This window comes from Gossypium arboreum, chromosome 5 (assembly GCF_025698485.1).
Source record: "Gossypium arboreum isolate Shixiya-1 chromosome 5, ASM2569848v2, whole genome shotgun sequence".
Lineage (NCBI taxonomy): Eukaryota > Viridiplantae > Streptophyta > Magnoliopsida > Malvales > Malvaceae > Gossypium > Gossypium arboreum.
The window spans coordinates 92607180-92630350 of NC_069074.1; the positions used below are offsets into that span (position 1 = coordinate 92607180).

General features: G+C 33.9%; 1 protein-coding gene and 1 pseudogene across 1 annotated transcript; one reads left to right on the top strand and one right to left on the bottom strand.

Moving 5' to 3' along the window:
- Positions 1 to 239: 239 nt before the first annotated feature.
- On the bottom strand, positions 240 to 2849 carry LOC108487953 (receptor-like protein 9DC3). The gene is made up of 4 exons (XM_017792283.2): positions 2576 to 2849; positions 913 to 1971; positions 619 to 816; positions 240 to 529 (listed from the first exon to the last, which is right to left on the bottom strand). The coding sequence occupies exons 1-4, from the start codon at positions 2847 to 2849 to the stop codon at positions 240 to 242; spliced, it is 1821 nt and encodes a 606-aa protein (XP_017647772.2).
- A 10954-nt stretch (positions 2850 to 13803) lies between these two features.
- On the top strand, positions 13804 to 14921 carry LOC128279249 (amino acid transporter AVT6E-like; annotated as a pseudogene).
- Positions 14922 to 23171: the final 8250 nt, after the last annotated feature.

Here is a 23171-nt window from a genome sequence, read left to right on the forward strand (position 1 = left end):
TTGTCTACAGAATAAGAAATTATGAAAATACAACACTAATTCTTGAACATTAGTTGCAGTAATTAGATCCTTCTTCATCTATTGCTGCGATTGCCTTTCTTTGACTTTCTTTTTCGCCTCTTCTCATGTTGGTTTTCAACCAAATTCATCAACCAATTCGGTTTACCATTCTGGAAAACAACATATCCCACGAACATTCCGAACACTACTCAGCATCCATAACCTATCAACGCCACTTTCTAACCAAAACCAATGTTTGATTTTGAGCCATCTTTTTCAAGCACACTTGGAGGTGGTGGCTCAATGATGTTGCAACCTTTTGAGACCAGAAACCCACATAGTCCCTTTTTTCCTTCACATGAATCATTTCCAAATGTGTTGAACTGTTTTCCTTGAGGAATTTGACCATGGAGTTGATTTTTAGAAACATTTAAGGACGAAAGATATGCCAGCTCTGCCAATCTATTTGGAATCGTCCCAGACAACTTGTTTGAAGATAGGTCCAACCATTCAAGGCTTGTCAAATTCCCTATTGAGGTGGGGATACCGCCATTAAGGTTATTATGAGAAGGTTGAGCCCTTTCAGTAAGTTAAGCTTCCCAATAACCTTTGGAATACCCCCTTCAAACTGATTGTTTGATAGATCAATGATCATCCACATGTTAAAAATTTTCACCAATTCCATATCTTGTCCTTTCGTAACAATTCCAATGGAATAGGTATAGAAGGCACTCTGATCATACATCCTCATGTACGACATTGTACTCCCAATCTTCTCTAGATTTATCATAGCCTTGAAGCTGTTGATGTATCTCACTGGTAGGGGTCCAGAAAAATAATTACTTGAGAGGTCAAAAATTTAGATTTTAGAGAAAAAAGGGCTAGACTTGGAGCTATTGACATACAAGGAACCATGCATATGATTTGACTTCAATACAAGAACTTGTAGCTGTGGAAGACTTCCCAACCAATGAGGAAATGTATCATTGATCTTGTTGTTACCAAGATCTAGCACTTCCAAACCTTTACAATTAAGGATGGATGGTGTCAAAGGCCCTTCTAACAGATTTCCATTTAAGTTGAAATTACTCAGTTGGCATCCCTTTACAAATGTTGGAGGAATCGTCCCATAAAACTTGTTCTTCTTCAGATTCAAGAATTCAAGGCTGTTGCTCAAATTTCCAAAACATTGCGGAATTGTTCGACTCAAGTTATTGTGGGACAAATCAAGAATTTGAAGAGCACTGGCATTGCATATTAAAGAAGAAACCTCTCCATTGAAACTATTATTTGAGATCAGAAAGATATTGACCGTCGAAGCTAGAATCGGAAGATTTTCACGGATCAAATCGGAGCTTAAGTCAAGAAATGCAATATTCTTCCATGGAAATTGCTCAACTTCTGTCAAAGAGTTATGGGATACATTTAAATACCTCAAAGAGTCAATCCCCACCTCTTGCATCCACTGTGGAATCTTGCCTTCAATTCTGTTGTAAGAGAGGTCTAACCAGTCCGAACTTTTAAGCCCTTTTAAAAATTGGAGGAATTCACTAAGATTGCAAGATGACAATAATAAGCTTGTAAGATTAACAGTAGAAGTGCTATTAGATGTTAAGGATAGGCTGTTATATGAAAGGTCAACATATTTGAGATTTGGAAGGTTTGAGAACATGTTCAACTCTATGACACCACTAAGATTATTTGAGGATAAGCTGAGCCCGATAAGATTGAGAAGTTGGAATATTGAAGATGGAAGAAGACCTTGGAGTTTATTATTCTCTAACCATATCGATTCTAGTGATTTGGATTGGAATTCTTTGATATGCCCATTGATTTGATTTTGAGAGAGATCTATTTCCTTTAAGGTGGGAGCAGTATACAACCATGAGGGAAGTGTTCCATTGAATAAATTGTTAGATAAATCTAGTAATATTAGATCAAGAAAAGCTGCTACCTCATCTGGAATGGAACCTTTAATGTATTTCCAGCAATTGTTAAGTCTTTAAGCCGCGTTAGGTTTGGAATTGACAATGGAAATTGTCCACTCAATTGGTTGTGTGACAAGTCTAAATGAGTGAGTTGCAAGAAGTTCCCCAATAATCTTGGAATTTGTCTACTCAATTGGTTCATCGACAAGTCTAAATGAGTTAGTTGCAAGAGGTTTGGCAAATCAAAAATATTTTTTGGGAATTTTCCTTGCAAATCACAACCACCAAGACTAAGAGACCTTAGAGAAGAGGATAGATTCATGAAGACATGAGGATTAACAGAAGACATGTTGATTCCATCCAAAAACAAATGTCTGACCTCGGTTAGGTTGTGAACAATTCCCTCCAGAGCATGTTTGTCAAAGAGGAGAGATCAAGTGAAACTAATTTTGACAGGTGGGAGACTTGGGACGGGACTTCTCCTACAAACCCTGTATTGAAAAGGTTGAGGTAGAATAGGCTTGTAAACTGATCGAACTCGGATGGAATTTTGGAAAGATTAAAATCATTGTGGGCAAGGTTGAGTTTTTGAAGGTGAGGAAGAAGGAAGAGAGTGGTATTAGAAGGGAAGTTGCCATATAGCCAACTGCAGCTCAAGTCAAGGGCAATCATATGAGCATTTAGGTGGTCACAAGTGACCTCATCCCATAAGCAGCAATCTTTACCCTTCTTCCATGAGTTTGTCTTGGGATAAGATTTAAGTCCAGCAATACCATTGCAAAGGAAAGAAGCATCCTTTGCTATGGAAAAAGAGTTATTGAACTGGATTAGTGAAGAGCAAGAGTGAGATACTGAAGAAGAAAAAGAAGCATAAAGATGGGGAAAGAAGAGGAATAGGGAGAGAAAGAGATAGGAGACCATGTTATGTTTGTAGAGGAAGATGAAGGATATGAATGGTATTTATAGAAAATGAATAAAAGTTATAAGTCTACACAACATTTTATTTGTTTGGAAGATAAAGAAAGCGTTACATATTTTGCCAATTGACGTTTGTCTATATTAGAAGATACCCATTCATTGCCCATACCTTTCCCATACCTTGGAAAGGTCAAAGTTATGGGCACCAAATATTTATTTAGTGTTGGGCATGGAATAATAGTAATTTTTGGTCCCTAATTGTATAGGGACTTTGCAAGGTGGCCCTTGAACCTCAACTATAAATAGGCCTAACCATTGCTCATTCTAATCATCCCACATTTGCCATTCTCTACTTAAGGCATTGTTCTCTCTCCATATTTGTAAAGTTTTACTTGTATTTTGGAGTGAAATATATTTGGTAGTGCCCAAGGACGTAGGCGAGATTTGCCGAACTTCGTTAAAATTCTGGTGTTCTTTACTATTTATTTTCCATATTTTGTAAGTGTGATTGTAGTGATTTATTGTGCTATTAAATTACGATGAAGGGATATTATGGCTAGGAAAGACTTGGTACTTAAGTGATCCTCGTGATCCACCTCTCTTTCCTGGGAATTGAACTTAGTGTGATTTTTTTAGTACAATAATTTTACTCTTTCACACCCTTTCGCGCAATAATTGGAATCAGAGCCAGATTCGTACTTAGAGAATATGACCATTTACGGTACTATTCATGTATACAGTACTATTCACGTATACAGTACTGTTCACGTATACAGTAGTTGGGATTGATGAGAAAAATGGCAGCAGTATCGTCATCAGCAATGACTATTGTGACAAATGCAAAATTTGAAGTAAAGAAATTTGACGCTATCAACAATTTTGGTATGTGGCAATGTGAGATCCTGGATGTCTTATGTCAGCAAGAGCTAGATATAGCCCTTGAAGAAAAACCTGACAAGATGGATGACAAGGAGTGGGCCAAGATCAATAGACAGGCGTGTGGTACAATTCGCCTATGTTTGGTCAAAGAGTAGAAGTACTCTGTCATGAGGGAGACATCAGCGAAGAAGTTATGGGACACACTAGAAGAAAAGTTTCTAACGAAAAGTCTTGAGAATAGGCTTTATATGAAAAAAAAACTTTATCGATTCACGTATGCACCCGGTATGTCGATGAATAACCACGTGAACTCATTCAATAAAATTTTAGCAGACTTGCTAAATTTGGATGAGAAATTTGAAGATGAAGACAAGGCATTATTGTTGTTGAATTCCCTTCTTGATGAATATGATCATCTTACCACCACATTGCTTCATGGGAAGAACACGATCACATTTGATGCAGTCTGTAGTACGTTGTATAAATCTGAAACTCGAAAGAAAGATAAAAGAGATCACAGAGATACAACTGCAGAAGTCTTAACAGTAAGAGGTTGTTCATACAGCAGTAAATCTGGTAGAAGGGGAAAGTCCAAAGGGAGACCCGCCAAAGATGAATGTGCCTTTTGCCGTGAAAAAGGGCATTGGAAAAAGAATTGTCCTAAGCTAGAAAAGGGCAAGGCTATTTCTAATGCATGTGTAGCAGAGCATGATGAGGAGTCAGACTTTAGCTTGGTTGACATGGCAATGGCATGTCAAACGGATGAGTGGATTTTGGATTCAGGATGTACTTACCATATGTGTCCTAATAAGGATTGGTTTTCTAGTCTTAAAGAGCTATAAGGTGGAATTGTTCTTATGGGCAATGATAGTGCTTGTAAGACAATGGGAGTGGGTACAGTCCAATTGAAGAATCACGACAGCTCAATTCAAGTCTTGACAGATGTTCGCTACGTACCTAGCTTGAAGAAAAATCTCATCTCATTAGGGGCCCTAGAATCTAAAGGGCTCACAATCACTTTGAGAGATGGATTACTAAAAGTAGTAGCTGGGCAATTGACGGTGATGAAAGGCACAAGAAGAAATAACTTGTACTTTTTAAATGGAAGTACAGTTATTGGATCAATATCAACAATTTCTACAAAAAATGTAGATTCAGAGGCTACCAGATTATGGCATATGCGATTGGGACATGCTGGTGAAAAAGCTTTGCAGACATTGGCGAAGCAAGGCTTGTTGAAAGGTGCAAATTCTTGCAAAATAGAATTCTGTGAACATTGTGTTCTGGGCAAGTAGAAGAGGGTAAAATTTGGTCCAGCAATTCACAATACGAAAGGAATTCTGGACTACGTTCACAGTGATGTGTGGGGACCTACCAAAGTGGCTTCTTTGGGAGGTACGCATTATTTTGTTACTCTTGTTGATGATTATTTAAGAAAAGTATAGGTGTATCTAATGAAAAGAAAAATTGAAGTTTTGGATGCATTTCTGAAATGGAAAAAGATGGTAGAGACTCAGACTGGTCGAAAGGTCAAACGACTTCGATCAGATAATGGCACTGAGTACAAAAATGATCCATTTCTACAAGTATGTTAAGATGAGGGCATTGTGTGACACTTCACTGTTCGGGATACACCACAACAGAATAGGGTGGCAAAACACATAAATTGAATTATACTGGAGAAAGTTCGATGTATGTTGTCCAATGCTGGATTGGGCAAGAAATTTTGGGCTGAGGCAGTTACATATACGTGCCATCTAATTAACCGTTTGCAGATGTGGAGATGTGGACTGCAGGTGGAGCTTGAAAAGGTTAACAATGATCCAGTTAATATTGAAGGGACAAATGATGAAGAGGTTCCTACCCAAGAACCTCTATAGCAATAAGATTCAATTGCATATAAGAGGCCAAGAAGAGAGATTCGTAAGCCTGCTCGCTTTGATGATATAGTGGCCTATGCACTTCCAATTGCAGATAATGATGTTCCTTCTACTTACACAGAAGCAATAAGTAACCCTGATGGTGTAAAGTGGAAGCAAGCAATGAATGAAGAAATACAGTCTCTTCATAAAAATAGGACCTGTGAGTTGGTGACACTACCCAAGGGAAAGAAGGCAATTGGATACAAATGGGTATATACAAAGAAGGAAGGATTTCCTGATAAAAATGAAATTCGATACAAGGCTAGATTGGTAGCAAAGGGTTACGCTCAAAAAGAAGGAATAGACTAAAATGAAGTGTTTTCTCCAGTTGTGAAGCATTCGTCTATTCAGATTTTGCTAGCCTTGGTCGCATAATATGATCTTGAACTAGTTCAGCTTGATGTGAAGACCGCGTTTTTACACGGTGATTTGGAAAAGGAAATCTATATGACTCAGCTAGATGGATTCAAGGTTGCTGGAAAAGAAAATTGGGTTTGCAAACTAATAAAGTCGCTCCGAGGCAGTGGTACAAGCGATTTGATCAGTTCATGAAAGGGCAAAGGTACACAAGAAGTAAATTTGATCATTGCGTGTATTTTCAGAAACGAACTTTCATATACTTGATCTTATATGTTGATGATATGCTAATAGCATCTAAGAGCAAAGTTGAGATTGAAAGATTGACGACTCAACTCAATCTCAAGTTTGAGATGAAAGATCTAGGAGAAGCTAAAATGATTCTCAGCATGGAAATATGGAGAGATAGAGCTCATGATAGAGTTAGCTTATCTCAAAAGCAGTATTTGAAGAAGGTACTATAGCAGTTTGGCATCAACGAGCAGACAAAACCTGTAAGTACCCCGTTGGCTCCTCATTTCAAGCTTTCTGCACAACTATCTAAGTACCCTGTTGGCTTCTTATTTCAAACTTTCTGCACAACTATCTCCTTCGACGAATACGGAACGAGAATACATGTTGCAAGTTCTGTATTCTAATGCAGTGGGTAGCTTGATGTATGCAATGGTGTGTACAAGACCCGACATTTCACAGGCAGTTAGTATAGTAAGCAGGTATATGCATAATCCTGAAAAAGGACATTGGCAAGCTGTGAAATAGATTCTACGGTATATTCAGAAGACCGTGGATGTTGGATTACTGTTCAAACAGGATAATACACTTGGTAAAGATGTTATTAGGTACGTTGATTCTGACTATGCCGGTGATTTGGACAAGCAAAGATCAACCACTGGTTATGTGTTTACACTTGCTGGAGGACCAATAAGTTGGAAGTCTACATTGCAGCCTACAGTTGCATTGTCAACCACAGAAGCCGAGTACATGGCTGTAACAGAGGCTGTAAAGGAGGCTATTTGGTTACAAGGTATGGCTAAAACCTTGGGGTTGGTTCAGGAGCATATTAACGTGTATTATGATAGTCAAAGCGCTATTCATTTAGCAATGAATCAAGTCTATCATGCACGTACAAAGCATATCAACATACGATTCCATTTTGTGCGGGAAATTATTGAAGAGGGGAAAATTTGTCTTCAGAAGATCAAGACTGCAGATAATCCTGCATATATGATGACCAAGGTAGTAACAGCAACCAAGTTCGAACATTGTTTGAACTTGATCAATATCCTGCAAGTTTAACAGTTCAAGAAGGCACTATCAAGTATTGTTGTCAAAGGCAAAAAGAATTGTGTGAAGATAAGATTATCCTAATCAAATCTTCAAGGTGGATATTATTAGAATATACCCATTCCTTGCCCATACCTTGCCCATACCTTTCCCATACCTACCCATACCTTGGAAAGGTCAAAGTTATGGGCACCAAATATTTATTTAGTGTTGGGCATGGAATAATAGCAATTTTTGGTCCCTAATTGTATAGGGACTTTGCAAGGTGGCCCTTGAACCTCAACTATAAATAGGCCTAACCATTGCTCATTCTAATCATCTCACATTTGCCATTCTCTACTTAAGGTATTGTTCTCTCTCCCTATTTGTAAAGTTTCACTTGTATTTTGGAGTGAAATATATTTGGTAGTGCCCGAGGACGTAGGCAAGATTTGCCGAACCTCGTTAAAATTCTGGTGTTCTTTACTATTTATTTTTCCATATTTTGTGAGTGTGATTATAATGATTTATTGTGCTATTAAATTACGATAAACGGATATTCTGGCTAGGAAAGACTTGGTACTTAAGTGATCCTCGTGATCCACCTCTCTTTCCTGGGAATTGAACTTAGTGTGATTTTTTAGTGCAATAATTTTACTCTTTCACACGCTTCCACGCAACAGTCTATTTAGAAACATAAATTTTATATTTTTAGATAACAACGGCATGACTGATCATTGTCACAAAAAAATTGGAGAGTAAATTCGAAAAATGGTAGGTGGTTTCACAACAGAACCGTTAGTATGTTCTGATAGCTATTAATTACAGTGGAAGATATTGGATTGTCTCCCCAACACAACTTGGAAGTGAAAACATTTGCCTTGAATCTTCGATCCTACCTACGACAAGTCTTCACCCATATGTCAGATGAACCATATCATGAGTGCAGGTTTATATATGCAATCAAGCTTTACTCACTACTTCAACATCACAAATCCAGGGAATCTGTATGTATGTATGTCTGTATGTATGAAATTTGCAGGTTTATATATTTGAATTCAAGCATAGAATATAAATTCAATGAATATCAGTTAACATTAGATTAAAAAATACCCTTTCTGCAAACAAGCTCTCCTTTTTGTTTGTTTTGATTAATGCCAATTGAAACTCCTCCTGCCAAATGGTAACATGAAATAAAACTCAGATACGAAAAAGCATTTCGAGTGATCATCAAGTCCCAAAACTTGTCAAATATAACAAAACAGCATCGGTTTAATAAAACATGAAGTAAAAATAATAAAAAAAAGATAATAAAAAAAGGTTAAATTTTGCAATTAGTCACTGTACTTTATGAAAGTTATGGATTTAGTTATTTTACTTTAATTTGGTCATTTTAGTCCTTGAACTTTCAAATTCTAAAATTTCAATCCTCACCAAAACAAAAAAATGTTAAATTTATTAAATTAAGTTTAGCTATTTCCACGTATTACTCACTAAAACCCTAGTTAACAGATTAGCAAGAATCATTTATGTCGAGATTGAAATTTTAAATTTTAAAAAGTATAGACTTTAAATGATTTAGTTGTAGAATATGAACTAAATCTACACCTGTATGCATAGCACAAAGCTGGTGATTGAATTTAACCAAATAAATTTAACAATTACTGTTTGGGTTAGGACTAAAAGTATAAGGACTAAAATTGATCAAATTAAAATATAGGAACTAGATCTACAGTAGGGACTAATAGAAGGATTTAACCTAGAAGAAATACCTTGTTAATCAGCCCGTCATCTATCACCGCGCTACTTGTCTTCTTGAAGAGCTCGTAAAGAGCTCCTATTCACATCCCATATGTTCATATATGGCTTATAAGACAAAAGTTAAAACAGCCTTTAGTTCATCTACATTCCACGTCTAATCTGCAAGCATAAAATATTAACCTTTGAACTCCATAATAACAACACCAATTTCTAACAATTGCAGAAGAATGTCCAATAATTCCACCTAAATTAACAACAATTTGCAGCATCCAAATTGGAGACCATGCTTACAAATTGTGTGTATTAAGTGTCAAATGGTTTAATGTATAATTCCACAGTCATTAGTGTATAAAGTTGAAACCAGAGTCGCCTATATATGTTGAATAATAGTATCTAAGAAACATATTTTCCACCAGACTGCAAATTCTAACTTGTTTATACTCTTAATGAAGCTACCTAAAAGATATGATGAATTCCACTGCAAATTTTGTATTGCTTGGAATGAATTGACTGTCATTTTCTATTGCTTGCGACAAAATTTTGTATTGCTTTAAATTTAAATAAGAAATAGGAGAAAAAAAAGTACAAGGAAAGAAATTTTGCTAATTCAATTTCCCAAGTCTTTATTCAAAGTTGGTTCTAAATTAAATTGGAGTGAATATTACTATTTCTGTTTTTTGCCAACTAGAAAATTAAAAAAGAAGAAAAAGATGATCCCATATCAAAAGACTATAATAGCTAAAGTTTGTTCCAACCATTAGGTGAGAAAATTTCACATTCATGCATTAAAGTTCGAGTTACCTTTACAATTGTCTTTATGGTGGATGCACTTTTTGAATTATATTAACACTGCAAGTTTGTAACACCCCAAACTCGGCCTAGACGTTATGGCCGAATCTGGCATGTCACATCAAAGTGTCCTTTGAAATCGTACTTGTTGGTAAAAATCCGTTTCCAAGCTAAAAACCCTTTTATTTCTTTTATCAAAATAGCTCGTCAAAATGTTTGTCATGTTTGTTACTTTTGATTTCTCAATCTGATTTAAATCGTGGAAGCTTTCTTTTAAAACCATGAAGTTTAAAATACGTGTTTTTCGAAAACAATTATTATTATGAAAACTCGTTGTTTCTTAGACTAGCATTTTAAAATAAGTGATCAAAGCCCAATTAAAAATTAAAATCCACCAATGGCCTTATTACATAATTAAAAACTCAAAAGTAAATAATGAATAAAGTCCAAAGCAAGACAACAGCAGATGTGTCGCCACCTCCAAGTTCCTCATAGCGTCAAATCGTCTATGGCTGGGGATTACCTGTACAATTAAAAAGGAAATGGTGAGTTTACGACAACTCAGTGTGTAATCCCCTATCAGTCAACCAGTAAACAGTGCATGCAATATCAGTCTGGGCCTGAGCTCTATTCAATAACAGTATAGTTTGTAAATGTCTTATTAAATTCTCACTTCGAGGAGTGCTATGTTACTCCAATAAAATTTCTCCTAATTTATATTTGAATTCAAGCATAGAATATAAATTCAATGAATATTGTAATCTAAATTTATTTGGAATAGTTACTTTTCATTCGTTAATTATTTCTGTTTTAATCAAGTAAAAAATTAAAACTAAAAAGACATAATGATTTATTTGGCATTTTTTAACTTTACAAACAAAAAATCATTTTAGCTGTCCAATTTTTTTTGTCTCTTTTAGCCTTGAAACTTATATAGTTCGTAAAATCACAAAAAAAAAGATGAAAAAGTTAATATCTGTTAACTAACAAAACTAGCACTTACGTGGCTGATGTTGACCCTTAGTAGTTATGACATAACCTACGTGGTTGTTAACAGATACCACACCAACACTGTTTGTTGATGTGACAATGCTACATGATTAATAATCACTAACATGGTAGCGCCACGCCATCACCCATTGGTGACATATTAACTTTTGAGTTCAACTCAAATTACTCTTTCCTTGGTTATAAATTAAGAGGATAACTAATTTGGATGGGAATTGTTACTTTTTATTAACTCAGTTGAAAGCACTATAACACGTAAAGTTTGGTCCTATTGCAGAATTCACATGCAATGCGGGACATTTACATTATGTAGAATTCAACACATGTATGGAAATATTTGTATTTCCACAATCATCATGTTATTAGTGATCAGCAGCAAACTACTTCCTTTTTACCATATATTTTTCATTCATAAAATTGATTACCTTTTTTTTTTAACCAAAGAAGTAAAATAACTAACATTCATGAGATTACAAAGTCTTCTTCCTTATAACACCTCAAGTTTGGTCCCAAATTATTTTCCACACAAAAGAATAAAGAGGAAGAGGACTGCTTCAAATTTAACTATCAATTGTCTATTCACTATACTTTAACCTCACAAAAAAGACCAAGACCAAGACTATGACTATCAATTGTCTATTGACTTCATTGACTTCACACTTGCTGTTGCTTCCTCCCATCACTCTCACCCAAACTTAATTTACAAGCAATGTGGAAATTTCAGACATTTGCCCCACAATGTATAATAATTCACTGCAGGAAAATAGGGCTTTAGCGGCGTTTTTAGTAGCATTTTATCAACAAACGCTGCAAAAATTTTAAAATACAGAGCAATAGCGGCGGCGCTTTTGGTAAAACGCCGCTAAAAACCAGATCATTAGCGGCGCTTTCGGTAAAACGCCGCTAAAAACCAAAGCATTAGCGGCACTTTTGGTAAAACGCCGCTAAAAACCAGAGCATTAGCGACGCTTTCGGTAAAATGCCGCTAAAAACTAGAGCATTAGCGACGCTTTCAGTAAAACGCCGCTAAAAGTCATATAACCCCTATACCCGAACAAAAATCATAAACACTAATCTTATAACCCCTAAAACAATAATTATTAAAATTTATGGTTATACAATATATTAAATATTCTCTTATATAATCGTAAAAGAGATATATAGTATTGAATTTAAAATATTAATGAAATTAATTATCATTATAGTTTAAGATATATGGTTTAGGGTTTAAGCAGGTTTATGAGTTAACTATATATGGTTTAAGATTTACGGTTTAGGAGTTAATTAGTATTTGAAGGTTTATGATGAATTATGGGTTTAGGGATTATGATTTAGGGTTTAAAGGTTAGGGTTGAAGTTTACAATGGGAAAATTATTAACTTCTTAAGAGATAATTTTCTTTCCAGATTCTTACATGGGATGCTATTAAGAAAGGGTGATTTTGAATGTGGAATTAGCATTTGTTGAACTATTAGCTAGAAATTAACTGAAGAACATTTAAGATTCATGCTATTTTGTATATACTCATATTATTTAATATAAGAATATAAACATATATATATATATATATGTGTGTGTGTGTGTGTGTTTTAATTTGTACTACACTAACATTGGCCACACGAATTCCTAATAATATGTATACGATTATGGTTTAAGGTTAGCAATTTTTTAATTACTTTATAGTTTGGGCTTTATGGTCTAGGAGTTATGGTTGGTTTAAGGTTACCGAATAGTTTTGGGGTTTAAAGTTTAGGGTTAGGGGTTTTGTGTTTGTGGTCTAAGGTTTAGGGGTTTAGAGTCTCAGGTTTAGGGTTTTAAATTTAGAGTATAATTTTGGATTTTAATTTAGAAGATAAATGTATATTAGATAAATATATATATTATTATTTGAAAAAATATATAAATATATATATGAAAAGTGGTTTAGTGTGCAATTGTGTACATGAATTCTGTAATTTGATGTAGATCTTGTAAAATATTTACGCGTTATTGATATAATAAATAGCATCATGTATTTTTAAATTAATTTATATGCATACATAATATGTATTTTAAAATGTGTATTAAATCAAAATTAAAGTTTCAAATATAGTTAGGGTTTAGAGTGTAAGTTTATTGTTTGAGGTTTAAAGTTTAAGGTATATTATTATTGAATATTAAACCAATATTTAGAATTTTATGAGATTCTTAGGAATTTGGACTAAACCTAATATAAATATATGAAATATAGATATTGTACTACACTAACATTCATCACAAGTATCATTATTTAGATATAATTTAAAAGAAATTCTAAATATATAGTTTTAAATTTTGATCAATTTTATAAAATATTAAGGTATTAGCGGCGTTTATGCATAAAACGCCGCTAAAGATAAAAAATAGCGGCGTTTTTCAAGAAAACGCCATAAAATTTAATTATACATTACAGTAAAACGGCGTTGTTTCCTCTAAATAGTAATGGCTTTAGTGGCGTCTCTGTAATAAATGCCACAACTCGTATTAGAACGACGTCGTTTTGTAGTGTAGATAAAAGAGGCGTTAGTGGCGCTTTGCTGAAAACGCCGCAAAAGGTCTCATTACAGGCGTGTTGCTGAAAACGCCACAAAATTTCCATATTTGAAACGGCGTCGTTTTTTCTCTCCTGAGGTTTATGCCCTTTACTCGAAATCAGTCTCATTTTTTGCTAAGTAATTTTCCCTCATTTCGTCTCTTCCTTCCCTAAATCCCTAAAACACTTCTCTTTTTCCCCCAAATCATCCCCTAATTCCCCAAACCCAAAATCCCTAACATTTTCCCCAAGTCTCCTTTTTTTCCCTTATTCTGTTCCCCCATCCCCAAAATCCCTAACTATTTTTCCTTTCTTCTCGTCGACAGTCATATGCTTCATGGGTTTGAAATGATTAGTTTTTGAGTCCCCTTCAGATTAATGTGTAGTTACTGTATTACTTGCTTTTTTTTTGTTTGAAATGGTTTGAAATGGGTTTGATCTCGATGATTATACCCTTGTTTTAAGTAAACCCAATACCGGGTTTGGTGTTTCTGGTGCTGTTTTTAACTTAACCACCACAATTATTAGTGCTGGAATCATGGTTTTACCTGCTACTATGAAGGTTCTGGGTCTTGTTTTAAGGATTTTTTTGATAATCCTGATTGGGATTTTGTCTGAAATTACTGTCGAGATGTTGATTAGGTTTGCGGTTTCTTGTAAAGCTAGATCTTATTGGGAAGTTGTGAAAATTGCAATGGGGAGAACTGCTAGGGTTTTGTCTGAGATTTGCATAATTGTCAACAATGCAGGTATCCTGATAGTTTATTTGATTATTATGGGTGATGTTATGTCTGGTTCGGTTCGTCATATTGGGGTTCTCGATCAGTGGTTAGGACTGGTTTTTGGGATCATAAGAAGTTATTGGTTTTGGTTGTTATGGTTGTTTTTCTTGCTCTATCTTTGCGTGTTAGATAGGATTGAGTCATTGAGCATGACTTGGTACGCTTGGTAGCTCTCATTGTTGTTTTCGTTGTGGTTTGCTTTTTTGTTGCATTCATTAAGCTTATTGAAGGGAAGATAGAGGCTCCAAGGAGGAGCCAGATTTTGGATCGAAAATGGCAATTTTGATTTCTTGGTAGTTATCCCTATTATGACTAATGTATATGTTTGCCATTTCAATGTTCAACCTATATACAATGAGCTCGAAGGTGATGTTTTGACCAATTTTGATAGGAATCTGGGAATTCGTTTTTTAATCGCTTTGAATTATATTTACTCTTCATTTGGTTCTGGTTTTCCCTGTTATTCACTTTTCCCTAAGGCAAACTGTGGATAACTTGGTGTTTGAGGGATCAACTCCTCTCATGGAGAGTAAAAAGGTCTTTGGCATTAATGAGAATATTGTTAGTGCATATATATATTGGATCTACTATGATCCCAAATATATGGACAGCTTTCAAATTCTTCGAGCAACAACAACTTTTTCCTTAGGTTTTACGTTCCTTGCTCTAATTGCATTGAGGATAAGTCGCAAGAAGAGAGCATGAGCTTGAAGCAGTAGAGGAAATTTTGTCGTGGTTAATGTTAATCTGGTGTGATAGTTAGCATTCTTTGGGACAATCGGGAATATTTATACCAAATTGCAATGATAATATGTATACAATGTAACTTACTGTCTTTTAATGGTATTGAGCTTGGTCCTATTTCTCCTGTTAATGGTATACTATTTCTCCTGTTAATGTTATACCAAATTGCTGGCTATTTTTTTTAATAATTTTATTTGTTTATTCCCACCTGTTATTATGCAATATAATTAATATTATACCAATCATTAAATGTTGTTTATTTTTAGAACTCATTTGATTGTTTTGTCGACCAGAAACAAACTTCTGTTCTTCAAATGCAATGAGTAGGGAAGTCTCTCGACATTATTAGAGATTAATCCCAAGCATCTCTAAATAAACCCTCAAGAAAACATTTCCAATTCAATCAAGGTAAACATTGTCTTCCCTAACATTTATGTTTCTTTCAACATGTGTTTCCTTTTATGTTTTCAATGTTTAATTAACATTTAATTACATTCCTAAATTTTTAATGTTTTTCCTAACATTTAATTAACATTTAATTACATTCCTAAATTTTTAAGCTTATTTCATCCACTATTTTTTGTGTTTTGTATCGATTTGGCTTCCTTCGTTAAGTTTCCTGTAGAAGCTTACTTATCTTTTATTTTTAAGAAACAGATTTAGGTAATGGAAGATGTATGCCTGTGTGTTTGTGTCTCTATATATGTATGTATTTGGTACTAGATGAAAGCTTTATTCCAGTTTTGAAATATAGACCAAGTTTTGCATACATTGATCAATTTCTGGCTCTTTTCCTTTGAATACATGGTTCTCTTGATACTAAATACTCAGGTACTTTCTGCATATTCTATGATTCTTATTAGATAAGTTATATATCAACAGTTATGTTAGTTTCCATCTAGGCCTCTGTAAATATAAAGTTGGTATTCTGGTTAGAAGAAGTTAATGTTTATGAGTTTTGTGGAGTATGATTCTGCACATGCAAAGTTGGTTTGTTTCAAGCTGTGCATTTTCATGTATACATAATAATGGTGATTCCATTTTGGTTTTTTAGATGTTCTTTTCGTCTGTTTTCATGTTTCTATCCAACTTATGTGTTTAGTGTGGACTTAGATTGATTTAAGAGTTTAATGCTGTCTTGTTGCTCACGTTTTATATAAAAAAATTGTTATATTTTGTTTGAAAATGCTTTTCAATTTCTAATTATAAAATGAGATGTCAATTGAAGGTTATGGTGAAAAAAGAAAATGGCACTGATAATGGTGTTTAGAATGGCAAGCTTATATTGGATATAGTAAATTGCAGCAAGACTCAATATATTATGATGTTTTTCATGGTCATTGGCAAATTCCAGTTGATTGGGGTTGAAGCAATTGATTTTAATATTTAATATTTAATATTTTTAAATGCCTTTAAAAGTTATAACTAATTTTTATCAAAACAGTATTAATTATTATTTGAAGTATTGGATCCTTGAGTAGTTCCTGTCATCAGATCCTTAAGTTTCCTTTGTCCCATTGATGATAAGTGTGCTTTCTATACAGTGTAGTCTTTCCAGATTTTGCTGAGGTGTACAGCTTCATTTATTGCTTCCTGCTCTTCCTGCAAGTATTGGTTCAACTGAAGCTGTCATTTAATCTTCGAATTAAAATTTGGTACTGATATAGATAAAGTTTTTATATTTGCTTAAACTGAAATATATTTGGTGCTACTCTTATAACCTTACATCTGTTCTAGGTACTATCGAGCACCTGAAATAATATTTGGTGCAACTAAATACACCACAGCCATTGACATTTGTTCTAGGTACGTACAGGCCGTTTAGTTGCAAATTTTTTTTCCTTATTTCTATGCATTTTCACTTTAAATTACTTAAAAAATATTACTTTTTGGACTCCAGCCTCTGTTTGCTGGTGAGAGTGGAGTAGACCAAGTACGTTTTATTAAGGTACGTTTTAAATGTAACAGCCTAATTTTCAGTGGTATCGGGAATAGATATTTGAGATCACTAAATCTGACGGGTGAGTTAAAAATTTAATAAATTAATACCTATGAGTCAAATGCGAATATAAAAGCATTTTTGAATTAGTGAATTTGGTGATTTAAAAGAATTAATTAGGTAAATTGGGTCGAGAATGAGGTATCGAGACCTCAACTTCATAAGTCGAGCCATAAATATTTTTAGAAATATTTATGGAGTGTTGGTGAGGTAGTATTAAAATTTAGTCAGAAAATTTTTACGTTTGGGTGGTTAATTAAATAAAAAGGACTAAATTGAAAAGGGTGTAAAAGTTGCTAGAAGGATTAAATAGCTCAATTGTCAAATGAGGAAGGACCTAAAGTGAAAATAGTCCTAAAGGAGATATTTTGGGCGACAATAGCCGAGAAAAATCAGGAAATGGATGAAATAAGGGCAAAATTGGAAAATTGCCAAAATTGGCTAAATAAAAATGGGACTAAATTAGAATATCTAGAATTCTCTTCATTTTCTCTTCATATTCATCAGCTGAAAAACAGCCATGGAGACGGGTTCAAGCTGGTTTTCATACTCTAGCTTCATGTAAGTTTAATTCTTGTTTTCTCCTTGAAATTTTTATGTTTTTGTGACTTTTACAACTAGGTCCACTTGTTGAATTCATTAGTTTTTGATTCTATGAAAGAAATTGAAAGTTGTTGTGAATATGTGCTGGAAGTATATGATGATTTGGCATGGAATTAGAGCTTTAAATTATTTATATGCTGATTTTATTGAAAGAATTGAATAGAAAAGTGAATGTTTGGGACCTAATTGTAAAAGAGTTTGAAGTTAAAGTTTCATACGGAAATTTTGAATTTCAAAAATTATGAAATAACTTATAATGTCTAGAAAAAGTGTTAATTGAGAAAATTATCTTAATTGAGGGGTTAATTGAGCAAGGACGGAATTGTATGAATTGTGAAATTTGGGGCAAAATGGAAATAAACATTTTGCACTAAAACTGTTTTAGATAGCAGCGGTAGTCTAACTTTGAAAAATCACTAAAAATTATAGAAATCGAATTAGAGGATGAATAAAATATGAAATTAAAGCTTATTGAGTCTAGTTTCTTATAAAAGAAATTATGTAAGCAATGGAATTGTAAATCATCAGATACAATAACTTTTGTGAGACAAGGTCAGAATGATTTCGAGTTCCCCTGTTCTGACTTTGGAAAATCATAAAAACTTGGATAAAAATAATTAGGGGCTTAAATTTATATGTTTAGAATTCTGAATGAGTCTATTTTCAAGATAAATAAACGAGGACATCATTCGAATCCTGTACAAGAAGATAATTAATTTTTAGTAAAGAAGGGTCAGAACTGTCAGACAACAGAATAGGGGAGACTTCAATGAATAAACTGTATTAATTGGCCCAACCAAAAATTATGAAATTTTTATGGTAAGAAGGTATATGAGTCTAGTTTCAGAGAAAATTATCAGATCTTAATTTGGAGTTCTATAGCTAAAGATAAAAATAATTTAGTGACTATGACACAGATGGATAGCTTGAATATTCACATAAGTAGATAATGAAAATTATGGATAATGTTACTTACAAGTGTGTTATTTATACTAAGGATGTGGATGGAGAGGAGGAGGAGGAAAAATATACATATATATGAATGACTCGTGTATAAATTGATCACATGCCCGGTTATAATCGATGAGTGTTGGATTAGAAATGATATAATGTTTTATTTGGAATATTTATTATGAAATTATGATTATCGTTATAATACAAAAATTGAACTTGTGAGTTTATATGGCTAAATTTTAGTGATTATTTGTTAATTTTATAAATTTTATGATGAGTTATTTCATATGTATTGGTGATAAAATCGTGAATAATGTAAAAGCATGAAAATTGAATAAATGATCAAATTGAGCATTTCAGTTCAGTAACAATATGAATTGAAGGAAAAGACCATGGTTGGACCATGGAAACAAGTGATAAGTGATAGCTTCGACTACACTTATCTGATCAAGGACAAATGAAAGTGATAAGTAATAACTTCGGCTACACTTATCTGATTAAGGACAAGTGAAATCGATAAGTGATAGCTTCGCTACACTTATCGATCAATGGCAAATGACAAGCTGAAAAGTGGTAGCTTCACTACGATCGATGAAAAGTGGTAGCTTCACTACCGATCGATGAAAAGTGGTAGCTCGGCTACGATCGATGAAAATGGTAGCACCACTACCGATCGATGAAAATGGTAGCCGGCTACCTAATCGATGAAAAGTGGTAGCTCGGCTACGATCGATGAAAATGGTAGCACCACTACCGATCGATGAATAGTGGTAGCTTTGGCTACAAGTGACAAGTGACAAGTGACAAGTGATTTCGTATAAGACCATATCGGGATAAGGCATCGTGTGATATATGCTATTGTATAAGACCATATATGGGATATGACATCGATGAGATATGTGATTACGTGTAAGACCATAATGGGCTATGGCATCATTATGTAAAGATGTGTAAGACCATAGTTGAACTATAGCATCGAAAAAAAACGAAGTACTCAATTCGTAAGATGTTCACTAATTTGAAGAAGTTTGGTAAGTATTACATGGAATTATGTGACATAAGGAAATACGAGTTGATGAGACATGAGCATAAAACTTGGTTGATGGATGAATTCATTTGTGATTATATATTTCTACGCCTTGAGTGTATTATCCGTATGAATTGGTACTCCAAATGAGTTAATGAGAAAACTTCTAGTATGAAATAATCTGAGTTCGAAATGAAATATCATGAAAACGTACTTGAAATACATTGGTATGTATTGTATATGCTATTTGAATTCATAAATGTGAAAAGCAAATGTATGTGGAAATATAAAATGATGATATTTGTACATGGAATTTATTGATGAATACGTACATCAAAATTTATATGATAAATTTTAGTGAACATTGAAATTGGGCTCAATAAGTGATTTGGCAATTTAAATCGTAATTGGTAGGAAGAGTTAATGAATTGCATATTTATGAATTGTTACACTTCTTTGTCTAAAATATGAGGAAGTGATGGTAATTGATACATGGAAATATGAAACTATGATATATATAAAAATATGGAATATGTTTGATAAATGTGTTCATTCATAATTATAGAATTATGTACCTCATGTGTGCTATTTGCATAAAGATGATATTTCAAATACTTTAGTGAATAAAGCTTAAATATGAAATAGTATGAAATCGAAACAAATTGTTATGAAAATGTATTTAAATTATCTGTAAGTGTTTCATGCTTCTCGGTAATGCCTCGTACTCTATTCCGGCGACAGATACGGGTAGGGGGTGTTACATTAAATATTTTAAAGATTCAAAGTATATAGGCATCGTCGGTGGTTAGATGAAAATCATAGATATAGATTTCAGAAGGCTTTATTTGACGGTACTGAAGAGTTGAAAAAAGCTCCTGAGTAGACCATTGGATCTGAAATCTTATTCATGTTAAAAGATATGGATTTCAGTTACGGAAAGCTGAATCAACCATCTAACAGGTAAACAAATAGACGATCAAGGGATAAATCTGATGATGAATCTGACGAGGAGGATGACCCTAATGAGGCGGACTTGTGGAAGAAAAGAAGTATTTTTTTTGAGTTGCCTTATTGGGAGCATCACATATTACGCCACAATCTTGATGTGATGCATATTGAGAAGAATGTCTGCAAGAACATCATCCGGACAATTTTGAACGTCGATGGTAAATCAAAAGATAATCTTTAAAGTCGACTTGATTTAGTTCACATGGGAATTAGGCGTGATCTTCATCCCCAAGTACTTCCTAATGGAAAATATTGGTTGCCGCCTACAATTTTGCAATGTCAAAGGAAGAGAAAGAAATGTTCGCACGGTGTTGAAGGATATAAAGGTTCCGGATGCGTATTCATCAAATATATCTCGATGTGTAAGTCTTAAAGATCGAAGACTATATTCATTAAAATCACATGACTATCACATCCTGATGCAAGATATACTTCCAGTTGCTTTACGGTGCTGTATGTCAAAGAAGGTAACATCCTCGTATAATTGAGTGTCCAATATAATGAAAGCAATTTGTGGCAAAGTTCGAATGTTGAAGAACTTGAAAAGTACAAGATCGAGCCGCTTTGACATTATGCAATTTGGAGAAGATCTTTCCACCTCCTTCTTTACTATTATGGTGCACCTTGTCATTCATCTCCTCGTGAAGCAATAATTGGTGGGCGGTTTTCTATCGTTGGATGTATCCAATTGAAAGGTGCTAATTTATTTCAAAGGCATTCACCTTTATACCTATAGTTACCAGTTTGATAATGTTGTATACGGTGTTTAGGTTCCTAAGCAAATTGAAGTCTTATTGCCGTAACAAGCGTTATCCGGAAGGATCAATTGTGAAGGCTACTTGGCGAGAGGAGTGTATTACATTTTGTTCTAGATATTTAGATGTTGAAACAAGATTGAATAGACCAAGTAGAAATTCGGACTCAATGATCCTAACTTGGACAAAACTTATTTATTTCAAAGTTATGGAGAACCAATCGGCAAAGTTGAAATTGTAGAATTAGATGACCGATCTTGGATACAAGCACATAGATATGTTCTTTTCCACCACGATGCACTTGAACAATTACGCAAGTAAGTTCTAGAATATGATAAATATTCTTCTTTTTTTGATTTGTTTATTTTTTTAATGAATTAAACATGTGTTTAACATAGTGAGTACAAACAAATCTTAAGATCTCGTCCACGCTTACGAAGATTACAACATCGCGAGATTAATAGGTTATTCACAAAATCTTTTCATGAATGGTTAAGCCAAACGGTATGCAACCCAACATTTTATTGACAAATAATAATGTTTTCTCATAACATTTATAATTACTCAATTTACTTTCGATCCAATAGGTTTGGAGTGGGAATGTCGTTAATGACGAAGTTAAATGGCTTTCCCAAGGTCCGAATCAAGTAGTAAAAAGATATAGTGGCTTCATCATGAATGGATTCAGATTTCATACTGAACATCGCGAGAGATTGAGGAGAACTCAAAATTGTGGAGTAGTTGTTAATTCTTTAATTACAAGTTACGCTAGTGCTAGGGACAGTAATCCTGTCAAGGGAAATGTGGAGTATTATGGACTTCTAACTGACATTACTGAGTTGGATTATTATGGAAAATAGAAAGTTGTCTTATTTCGATGTGATTGGGCTGATGCTAATACTGCTCGCGGAATTAAAAATGATCAGTTTGGTTTTACAATGATGAATTTCTCTCGATTAATTCACACTGGAGAACATTTGATAGACGAGCCGTATGTATTTTCTTCTCAAGTTAAAACAAGTTTTCTACTCGAAAGATCCAATTGATGAGGGTTGGTACGTTGTACTCTGAAACACCCCTAGAGACTTGTTTGACATGGGGAATGGAAGTAGAGATGCAATCGGTGAAAGATCAGAAACTTTGCCTTTTCCAGAACAAGACTTAGATGAAAATATCCCTAGTACTAGTACACAATTTCAATGGGTTCGTTAGGATGTAGACGAAGATATTTACGATTTATGATGTAGTAAGATTTTATGATTTTTTATTTATATGTAATGATACAATATTAACATTGGTCATGTTATATAATTTAACTATTTTATATTTACTATTGTTGTTATTTCTTACTAAAATTTTATCTATTTTATGTGTTGCAGGAAAAATGCCTAGAGAAGATTAAGAGATCTTAGTATTGTACAGAATACTACAAATTCAGAAGAAGTAAGTACTAAACAGCAGACAATTGTTGGATCTTCAAGTGTGCCGGAGACACTTGACGAGTCTGTAGAATTTCAAAGTAATGTTAAGTTTATTTTACAAATTGTATTAAATTTTATTACTGATTTATTTTTAAATTTCAATATAGTAATAATTTATTATTTTTCAGCTGAAAATGGTGGGACGCGCAGAGGTCGAGGACGTACGCTCCTAACAGATTATTTAACTTAAATTCTGTCGAGCGTGCCAAAGTAACTAGAAACAGCCATGGTCAGCCTGTTAGACAAGAAGCTCGACTTTTAGTAGGCTATTTGAGCATTATAGCACGAAATGCCAATATGTTGCCCATCAACTACGAATCATGGCATAACATGCCTGATAGCAATAAAAATCAAGCTCTCTCTAATATTAAGGTAACAAAACGTTAATGTAATTATAATACTTTGGTTTAAGTTTCATTTATATTTACTTCCTAAACTTGTA